Raw genomic sequence first — 11827 nt, 5'->3', positions numbered from 1 at the left:
TTCTCTGTATGTATTGTGACATATGTCTAAAAGGATTTTTGCTGTAGGAGAGGCCTTCCACTTAGGACCTTTAAGATGAATAATTTTCCTTGGAGTAGAGACCTTGGTAGCTTTTTGTAAAATTGTCATTAACAGCTCCAAGTTTGATTCATCAACTACATTTTGAGTTCTTCCATTACATTTTCCTAGTTCAAGTTGAACAATATTTCTAAATTCTAAGAGATCCGTTTTGTCCCATTGATATTTCCATATGGCAGTAGACTGATGCGAATGTTTCACTTTTGACGAGATGTTAGAAGCCAAGACTGCAGTAACAATGTTGTGACTAGAAAGATTTGTTGCATGTTTTTCAGGAGTAATGTAGTCTAGAATGACATCCTCATGTGAGGATAAGATATAATCAATCTGAGATGAACCAGCTCCGGAATGTTGTACAAATGTAGGTTTTATTGACGTTGGAACAAGTAATATATGATCCCTGACAAATGCCTGTAAACTCACATCCTGTTTGTTGCCGACTCTGGGCCTCAATAGTGTTCCATTAAAATCACCAGCTATCACAACCTTATATGTACCGCTATAGTTGTTGATTATATGATCTAAAATGTCCAGACACTCCCCATAGTCTACAATAGAGTTAACAGATGCATTGTTTGTAGGAAGGTACACACATACTACACATATCTTGGGATCAGAATTGATTAAAATTCCTATTATTCTTTCGTTCCCTTCATCCATTTTGGTTACTTTTCCAGATATTGAAGAAGACCATGCAATCCCTACACCCCCTTTTCCTCTTGGTAAGTTTACACCTGAGATATTTTCATACGAATCATGACACCGCACAAAGGATGCTTTATTTTCAAAATATTTGTCAAAATTGTGAGATTGAAAATCATGTAGCCAGTGTTCCTGTATACACACTATATCAAAATTTGAGTTCAAAAAGTACGCAAAAGCAGAGTTGGAGGTTATTCCTTCAATATTGCTAGAAGCTAGTTTTATTCCCGATTTGAAATTGTTTCTTCTATCAGAAGTAGTTCTGGTGGTTTTTTGGTGGACGGAATAATCTCTAAAAAATGATCAGCATAATTGTTTTGAGGCTTACACGAGTCGTCAGAGATTGCACTGTGTGGTCTTGTGTGTATCTCTGCAACACAAGATATTATCTCCCCTTGACCGTTCTGAGAGTTTATCACTGATTTCTCCTGATCAGGAAGTGCTTTGTTTACACTTTCAGTATTTTCTAAGAAAGACCTGTTAACATTGACTTCTGTTTGATCCATTTTCTTGAAACTCTTTGTTTGACTAGCATTTTTGTCTAATCTATCTCCATGATTTATGTTTTCACTTCTATTAGTTTGATGCATACTATCTAGGTTTTCATTTCTATTATTTTGATGTGTAAAAAGTTCTGGATTGATATTTTCGGATTTCTTTTCTAAATACATGACTCCAGGTTTGACTGTTTGATTGACATTTGACATATGAACACTAGTGTTTCTATCTAAATTTGTGTTGATCTGGTTTATATGGCCATGAGGTAGCACTACTTCTGGACGTGAGTATTGTCTATGAGATAGGTTCATGAGCTGAGGACCTTGTTGTGCAGGATATCTATGTGCCTGCATATTGCCTATTCCATTGTTCAATTGTTGACCTTGATGTATTGTGTTGGTCATGTATGGATTTACTGGATGCATATATATTTGAGCTGGTGGACGTGGCGGAAGTTGGTATGGGGGTGGGTGCATAGTATGCATCATAGGGTGTGGCTGACGATTGGATTGCATGTGAAATGAATTCTGTTGTAATTGAGCTTGCATTTGCATCTGCATTTGTGACTGTTGTAATTGAAGTATTTGCATACTTTGTGTAATATGGGTTTCCATTGATCTCATCCTTTGTTCTAGGAGTTTTATTTCTAAATTCATATAATGACTTGAATGCGTTACATAGGATGAAGGTTCATGATATTGTTCACTAGGAGGATTATCAATAGTTATCCCCTTTTGTTGTTTTAAATGATGCGATTTTTGATATAATTCTAATGTTGATCGTAATGTTCCAATCTCACTTTCTAGTTGACCTATATATGCCTTTTCTAATGAGTTTTCACGAGTTGGTTTAACATTTTGTCTATTTTGTTGCTTCTTTTGTTTAGATCTAGCACCTGCTTCCTCAGGCATTTTTTGCATACACGCATCTTTGCTAATGTTATTTGATGGACATGTTTGCTTATTTGGACTAGGACCCATACTTATACCATCGGAGATATCAGTAGCTGTTGAACTGGGTAGTGTCATGTCGAGAAGTGATCTTTTTCTATTAACCACACACGGTTGAGGACTTTCAGATGATAAATCAATTATTTGTTCTTGTTCATTCAGGGAAATACCAGTTGTTTGAGTTGAAGCATATAGTAAATTGTCAGAGCATACTGGGCATATATATTCCTTGTCATTCATGATTAACGGGTTTGAAATATTTCCACATGAAAAATGGACCCATTCTTGGCATTGACCACATTCTATTGTATTTTCTCCTGCCTCCTGATTACATAGAGGACACACACAGATATTTATAGATTCTTGCGCCAAAGTTTCTTTATTTATATCTTTTATACCTTGATTATTTTGGTGATTATTTTGGTATGTCAAACTAGGTGTGGTACCGATGTTAGTCCTATCAGATAGAGCAAATGAGAGTGTTTCTTTTGCACTATCAGATAGATTTAGTAACACATAGTTACAACGACAAAAATATTTTCAAATTACCTGTGCGACAAATTATCATATGGATCGGATTTTGGACTAATATTGAATTGAACACATGACGCACTACGAATGCGATGGTGCTAAAACAATCAGAGAGCAACCGTGTGTTTAATTTACTTAAAAAATAAAAAAACACAAACTTAATGTCTTTAACAACATCTATATTCTATTTTTAGTATAACATGTATGTTTTGTAAGCTAGTTCTTTTGTTTTGATGCTGTTGGTTTTGGTTCCTTTTTATAAATTTCGGCGTTTATTTGCTTAATTTGTGATGTTATATTACAGACTAGGGGAATAGCTCTGGTAGCATGGATGGAGGCGATTATATACGGACACACTAAAACACATCAGCTTTCCATTTCTACATTTTAATCAGACAAAGATGACGTCACAAACATAAATACAAAATACTGACAAAAGGGGATCAACTCTCTCTTACATACAGAAACATAATCTGACCATACATATGATACTGATATATAACATCTCGTCCCCTAAACAAAAATTTACTAAATTTTTACGATGGTTTATGTGTAAAACAAAATACAATTAATAATAATTTCCAATATTAAAAGTTTACATGAATAAAGTTAATCTCTCGACACTCTAGTAACCATTTTAGATCATTTTAAAACAAACGTATCAACGCTGCAAACCCGAAAGTCTGGCATCTCGGACTCCTCCCTCGGATGACCTTATGAACTCATTACTTTCACACAACACTTCCAGTGATACACACATAATAATGGCATTTCCTACTAGACAAACTGATATCATTATAAATAGCTGAATACAAATTTGATAGTATCATCAGAGACCTAAAACTCTTAAATTTAATAAGGTTTTATTTATGATAAATATCACACCGCTAAATGATAAACACATTCACATCAGCTTAAATTCAATGTAAACAAATAACGTTACATTGGATCGAAATTAACATAAAAAGTATCTGTATTCATAAAATCAACATAGTTAAAAATAAAATGTTCTCGTACAGAATATCAGCTTTTCTTTAAAATAGGTCTTCTTGGTACTCTTCAAAACCATGGCGATACAGTTATCACCAAAACACAGTACAGTAAATATAATTACGTTTTTAAAAGAGTCAAATATATGTTACGGCCTTACATCAGGGAAACAGTCTTTCAGTGATTCTAAATTCTGTCTGATGTTTATCAGACTATCCAGCTTCAACTGAATCCTATCTCCCGATCTACTATTATCATATACATCAACTGCACTTTTATGGAACACAAGGGCTTTCTGTGTTCAAAACCTTGTTCGAAATGTTGATCCCCTTGTAAATAGTCTTTTGTTGAAAAGACTAGGCGACACTGTGTTTAGTTGACCCATTTTGAGTTGACAATGGGTGAAAATTTGAGACACTGTATTTTATTTCGAATAAAACCCACGTATAATTAAGTTCAAATCGGGCATACCAATTCTTCATCTATCCCCAAGGGTGACGGGGGAAATAGAAATATGGTCACTTGGTCTTCTCCCGACCGGCAGTAAAACGCTTGCCGAAGTGGGGCGTCAGTTTGACTGTGCGGGATGTATCAAGTTCGCAGTCACGTCCGGTCAGAAGGGGGACGTTAAATCCGATGCCTCGTGTAAAGAGAGTGCCACGCTCTTTGCACGTTAAGAACCCTTGCAACAACTCTTTGAGGGGTCCGTAGGTGGCCTGTTGCCAGGCAAAATTTCTGTCCCTATCCAATATACCCTCATTTTCCAGTGGCAGTCCAAATTTCCCCGACCATCATCCCAGATGGCCTCTATTGTATCAACCTACCTATTATGATTATTGTGAACTTGTTCTCGTCCTGAACATGCATGAAATATTTGTCACTGGACGTTAAGCAACCAACAATCAATCAATCATGTAAAGAGAGTGCCACGCTCTTTGCACGTTAAAAACCCTTACAACAACTCTTTGAGGGCCCGTAGGTGGCCTGTTGAGAGGCAAAATTTCTGTTCCTATCCGGTATACCCTCATTTTTCAGTGGCAGTCAAAATTTCCCCGACCATTACCCCTTATGGCCTCTATTATGACAAGACCTACCTATTGTGATTATTGTGAACTTGTTCCCGTCCTGAATATGCATGAAATATTTGCCACTGGACGTTAAGCAACTATCAAACAATCACCAATTCTTCATCTTCATTGGAACACGGACCTTGGAACACCCTCACTGAAGAAACGGAATTTGACAATAGGAAAACTACATGCCGGGTGACGTGATGTTTTGTGATTGGAGTTGAAGTCGTAGGTTCAACCTTCTGTAATTCAAAGACGCTTCCCTTTCCCCCCTCTAATGTATTTTCTTTTATTATTTAGGATGGTTTTTCATAAGTTGAAAAAAGAAAGTTAATATATGTTCACTCAAAATAAGTAAAGTAAGATATGAAGACATCATACACTCAAAATAAGTAAAGTAAGATATGAAGACATCATATATTGAAATACAGTAATATACCTGTAACAATGTGGAAAGTATTCATTCTTCCATTAGATTCCCTCCACTTAAAAATTGGTTTATAGAATCCACACAAACAATTTGATGTAAAGCTAATCTCATGATTACTTAACTCCGACTTTGTTGACAATGCTCTTTGTAAGTGAGGAGTATTGGTCTATACAACCAACTTTTGCGTTAACAACGCTAGCTACTATTTAAAGCTGTTCTTCACATGGCCTTTTGTTCCCACGCACTGCCGATGAACGATGGCAGTTTTTTTTTCTGCAATTAGCTGCTCATCTACACTGGCCACGTATAAACTTGTCGCTACTGTCGCACGTAGAGAATGATTTTTGAAGAAAAAAACGGGGTTTCAATTTTGAAATTTAATATATCTTTTCCTTTCATGTATTTAGCTTCTTTTTTATATTTTAATATGTTTTTTTACGTTTTTTGTATCGGTGTTCCTTTTTGACGTATTAAGCTTCCGTTCTCAACCAACAATGCAAAAACTGTTAAAAATCATTTGACCACAGAATATTAAAAACCAACATTGTAAAACCAAATCGTGAAAGAAAAGCCTCAGTTGAGTTCTACCATCAAATTTTCAAAAAGAAAACAAGATAAGAAATATTTATTGAACATACAAAATTTCAAACATGAATACAAGAATATAAATATTAACTCTTTACCGTTTGTGTTTATTTTAAGGAATTTTACATGGATATGAACAAGATTTTCCAATCATAAAAAAAAATGCTTTTACAATTTCCAATGTTTGTTTTGATGTTGTACATTGGTAAATAGTATAACACAAAATATTAAAACACAGTTTCGGTCAGTTACTATGACAACAGTTGCCATAGCAACGAATTGAACAGCATGTGAACGCGGTTTTTACAACGTTTTTTTCTGTGTTTCAAGACTTCCATCCATCAAAACATGAACTTATATAGTCAAATAGGGTCTATTCTTACAAGAACTTTACCTGATATTGACTCCTGAAAAAAATGATGGAGTTTTGATTTCCATAAATCCAACCGTTCATATAAAATTGTGTTGCTAGGCAACAACCGTTTTTTCTTAAAAATGTTGTTTTTTTCTTGTTACCTTCAATATTGACTGTAAGTAGCAGTTTATGCTTAGTAACACGTTAAACTAATATAGTTTATTTCTAGAGTTGTAAAAACTTGTAAACCAACTCAGTTTTATGGTTGCTATGGCAACCCTACAAGTTTAAAAAAATAAAATATTGGCCGTAGGTACGATCATTCTTTTTGTTTTGTTATGTTAACTGTATCAAGTTTAAATCAGTGAATTCACATTTGATTTTAATGTTTTTATTTTAGTAATGGGTGTGAAAAACTAGGTGGTTGCTATGACAACAGAAAAATTGAAATTACTCACTGTATTCATCATTATGAGAAAAAAAAAAGAATTGATCCGTTTATGTTAATTGCTTTGGTAAATTGTCTTGGTTAATTGTAAATATATACTTTGATATAATACCAAAAGTATTTGAAACCATTTTTTTTGCTCTTTTGTTATTATAGCAGGTCTATGGCATACTACTGAGAGTTTAATTGTAAATAAGTTTATGTCCAAAGGTGCTGCTTTAACCTACCTTTTAAAAATATCTCTGTACTTTTCTTCTGATGTTGAAACATTCATTCATTATGTAGTTTTTTTCCATCCTATCCAAGAACTTGATATTGTTGATATTCAATTGTATCTCAACACATATAAAGTCCCCAGTAAGGATAGTTTTTTTTTCCATTTCCATCTTTTTTCTCACTAAAACAAATAAGTAATATTTAACATAATACTTCTTTATTTTTCTATCCCATGCTTTTTTTCCTTTTTTTTTTTAATTATTAACTTATCAAGAACTGTAAATTATTAATACATAATACATAGTACATAAATATATTGTTAATTTAAAAGTGGACTGTTAATGCATAATGATTGTGATATTCACAACAGTTGATTTTTCTTTCTACCATTTTCTTTAACCCAATTTCTGACTGGTTTTCCTTCAACACTATGCCATTTTTTGAAGCAGTTTCTTTCAGGTACTAAACATAGACACACTGAGCATTTTTCACAACAGAATACAGTTTTATTATGTTGAACAGGCAAACTATACATCTTTGCATGAGCATAACAAAACGTACAACGCAGTCGATTAGAGTTTTCATTAAAAGATGGGGTGCAAGCAAATGATTCATGCTTCTTTTCTAATGATCCAACATCTAACAATGATCTAACCAAAGACTCTCTGAATTCTAATTGGCCAAAATGTGCAGGAATTGATTCAAATTTATTTGGAAATTCAGTTCTGAATTCTTGGAAGAGAATAAAAGAATTAACTACCATCATATCAAGGCAATGGAAAAACAATACTTTCCACCAATGAAATTTAGTTTTTATATAACACCGATGCCTTGATAGATATTGGTTTGACTTGTCTACACCAAACATACCATCATTATAACTTTTAATACACTCTGGTTGCTTTACAACCTGTTTTTTCCAACCAGTTCTGGCTTGAAAAGTTCTGGTACAACCAGATACTTTACTACCTGTGTGTATAGGGGAAACAATTGTCACTACCTTGCAATCTTTCCACTGAACTGTTAAAAATCTGCTCTCTCTATGCCATCTAAAGTCACCTCTACCCGCAAGTTTTTCCCAGCCATCATTTTTCTTAAACACACTAGGCTTTGCAGTACTGTTTCCACGAACAGCTCCTATGGTGTAGACTTTCTTGTCTAACAAATCATTAATTAAATTTAAAGTTGTATAAAAACTATCAATAAAAAGCCTATAACCTTGATTACAATAATTTGGCATTAAATTCATAACTACACTATATGCAAGACCTTTTGATAAATCGGTAATTTGAGTTCTTTTTTTCCCTAAATAAACATAAAAATCACATGTGTAGCCAGTAATGGTATCAGCTAATACCCAAAGCTTAATCCCAAATTTAACAGGTTTATCTTTCATAAATTGTCTTATTCCACTCCATTTATGCTTTGACTTAACAATTCTTTCGTCAACAGCAATCTTTTCATAAGGTTGAAAAAGTTCTCTTGAAATATTTCTTACATGTTCAATGATTGGTTCTACTCTTGTAAGTTTCTTATCTACAAAACATGAAAAAAGAAGATTATGTTGCGTGTACACTAATTATGATAATAAACTGAACACAAAATTCAACATTCATATAATACTAAGTCAGTCAGTAAACACAGATTGATAGAGAACATATGATAAGATAGTATATTGAAACACCCATGGTACAAAACATATTTTTTCTAATTTTAAAGTAAATAGAACAGAAATATCATTATTTAACAATAATAATTCATACACTTAACTAATGTAAGAATTAATTTCCTGGACAGTCTCTCACCTTTGTTAACATCAGGTAAAGGTGTAATCTGTAGAAATGAAAGGATGGCCTTAAATCTTACACATGACATGCAGGATGGAACAGGATTGAATCTGTACAGGGCATCTCTACTCCAGTAGCGGTCAACAGAACTGAGTTTCATAAAGGACATGTATATCAATATACCAATGAACCTTAAAAATCTTAAATAATAGATATTTGCAGAAAGTAATCTGAAATTAATTTAACATTAATCCAGGCATCTTTATGGTTTTCTGAAAAAAACCTTTTTTTTAATGAAACTGCATTATTAGAATCAAATGTATATATCTTTATGTAGTACGGACATTTAATCCAAATGATGTGCTTGTAATTAGATGATTTAAAAACTATGACACAGACTTACAAGCCAGATAGTGTCTCATGCAATATTCAATATGTTCATTTGGTCTTGAGGAGAGTTGTCTCATTTCTAATCATACCACATCTTATTTTTTTATATATATATATTGCATGCATGAACATTATTAATAAAATGAAAGAATGCTACAAGTACATTAAATGAAAGTATTTGCTTTCATCATGTTCATTGAATATGTCCTTTCTAAATTTTCGGCATGCATATGTACAATATTCCTTGTTTTCATTTATGTTGCTACATTCATGACATTATTTAAGTTTTACTTTTCCATCTCCTGCTCTGTAACAACTTCCCAACTTCCATTAGGCCCAGCATATGACTGAAATTTACCATTCCTGATATGATATGCAGCATGTTGATTTGTAGACAAGCAGAGGGATGTGAGCAACATACCAGTTAAAAACAATTTAAAGAAATCAACAGGAGAGGTCAATAACTTCAATGTGTGTCTGTAAATAAATAGCAATAGTTGAAATTTTATGGAAACTTTTCTAAAATAGAATTTATTTTTTATTTACACCGAGATTCAAAAATAATTTTAATTTACATCTTTTTCTCACTGAAAAGTATAGTTAGGTGTAGGAAATGTAGTTAAGTAATGAAGACAATTGTTAATAAATTTTGAACAGTACATGTAGTTAACATTTTTTTTATCTATAAGACTATAATTTTACCTAGACAATCTTCCAAATTGTATGCCTGGTTTCTTGTTTGGTTTAAACTGTACTGTTCTTGGATCTGGAGCCCCATCATCATTGCTGTTTTCATCTTTCCAGTAGATCCTGGTACTATTGAGGGTACATGAACTTGAACTACTTTCAACTGATGATTGTGAAGATCTGTTAAAAATGACATGAAAAATCTTAAATAATTATTAGAAATTATGTTATATATGTACAAGGTCTTCTTCATTAATTGGACAGTGAAAGGTCTAAAGTTATCTGATGGTATTGAAGGGATTGTAGGAAAAAGTCTAAATTGCCAAACAGAAGATGCTATTAGTGAAAACGGCTAAAAATAGAGCCTTAGCTAATTTTGAATTTGAAAGCTAAAAAAGATGCATAGAATATAGAATAGAAAGAAATGATATGAGTGCCAATGATACAATTCTTTATCCAAGTAACAATTCATATAAGTAAAATATTATATGTCACGGTACGGCCTTCAACACGAAGCTTTGAAATAAAGTCTAGAAAGTAGATCTGGTCAATAAAAATAGCATTCGCTCAGCATTTTAGATAATAAGCAAGCAAATTTGGATTATGTTTTTCTAGTGTGCATACAGATATTTGAGCTGGTTATTTCATTACACCGTAGTATTGTAAGTTGATTGAAACAAATATTTATTAGCTATTCAAACTGATATATGATCATGATAATTATTTATTGATAATGTTTTTTAATGAAATAAGAAAATCTGCCTTATCGTGTAATTTTGATTACAAACATATAAGTATCTGCTGGTATCCATGGATCATCGAAATCATTCATTTCCTCCTCATTGTCACCAAGCAAATAGTCTAAATAATCTTCCTCTTCTTCAGACATTCCTTCATCTGTATAAGGCTCTTCATAGTCATCAAAATCTGAGTGAGAATAAGAAATATGCATTTCACATTTTCCGGAACAAATACAAACAAATAACAAAAATATGTTGAGGAAATCATTCGGGACATGCACATGTATGGTTTATGGGTAACATTTTTTTACACAAAAAAATAAAGACTACTTTGGACACGCCCATTTTTCAATACCATCACGGCATCGTACTCAAGCACCCACTTTTGTTTCTGACACTACATCAGTTCAAAAAATTATGTAAGAATCATTAGAATGACCGTAAAATATGTCATCGGATATCTCTGTGATTCTCTCAGTGTGTTTTTTTTTTAATTACAAGGGCTGGTTCATGTTTCAGAAAGTGAAATCTAAACGAAAAATATAGTTCGTACTCAAGGTCGACATAAAACTTCTGCCCGGAGGTCCATTTTCATCTATATGGAGTATCGTAATGAGATTTTAAGAAATCTGTTTCATAATTTTACTACAACAATAAATTTATGTTCAATGCAAGTTCAAGGGACTTTCAAATTAAAGAAAATCTAACCTATTTCATCGTCAACTTCTGTCGGGGGCGTAGCCATTTTGATATAAAATTCTAACAAATAACAAGTTGTGACGGACGGAAAAAAATCCGTTTTTCATCTTCCGACTTGAATCTTTCTCTGATCATTGTGAAGTAATTATTAGACTAATAAAAATGTATTATACACCAAAATTTAGATAATTTAACAAGGAACAAGCAGCTAAATTTAGTTTTTCCTATTTAAATACGTATCAAGTTATACGAGTCCAAATGTCGGAAACATAGAAAAACAACGGCTAACTGTTGGTCAGTAACGACCATACGTTTAAGAAAATCATTCTTAAAAAAAAATAAGTGATTTTAGAAAAAATAAATCGGCCAAAAGTTTTAGTTTTGTCTATTGAATATTCGAGAATCCGTTCATGGAAGTGCGATTGGAATTTAATACCTTTTTTTTCCGTTCAACTGCAGCTTTGAAATTTGTTAAATGGCGGTAATTTTATGCAGTTTTCTCGGGTTGTGTTTTTTTTAATAAGTCTTTTTTTGAGTAAATTAAAACAAGTATTTACCGATGACAGTTACATATTTAAAATCTTGAGAACCTAAGCTTTTTAAAAATGTATAACATTGTATATGTATTTTAAACAACACCTATCTAAAATGTGGATACTTTTCACTGATAA

The 11827-nt window shown here is 32.7% G+C and overlaps 1 protein-coding gene across 1 annotated transcript; it reads right to left on the bottom strand.

Moving 5' to 3' along the window:
* Window positions 1-9170: 9170 nt before the first annotated feature.
* LOC143051576 (uncharacterized) lies at window positions 9171-11220 on the bottom strand. Its single transcript, XM_076224460.1, has 4 exons — window positions 11166-11220; window positions 10506-10644; window positions 9733-9897; window positions 9171-9507 (listed from the first exon to the last, which is right to left on the bottom strand). Exons 1-4 carry the CDS (start codon window positions 11200-11202, stop codon window positions 9318-9320), a joined length of 531 nt encoding a protein of 176 aa, XP_076080575.1. The 5' UTR covers window positions 11203-11220; the 3' UTR covers window positions 9171-9317.
* Between the last annotated feature and the right edge of the window lie 607 nt (window positions 11221-11827).

This window comes from Mytilus galloprovincialis, chromosome 11 (assembly GCF_965363235.1).
Source record: "Mytilus galloprovincialis chromosome 11, xbMytGall1.hap1.1, whole genome shotgun sequence".
In the NCBI taxonomy this organism is placed as follows: domain Eukaryota; kingdom Metazoa; phylum Mollusca; class Bivalvia; order Mytilida; family Mytilidae; genus Mytilus; species Mytilus galloprovincialis.
The sequence above is the reverse complement of the archived record's forward strand: the minus strand, read 5'-3'. Positions and strand labels throughout refer to the sequence as shown.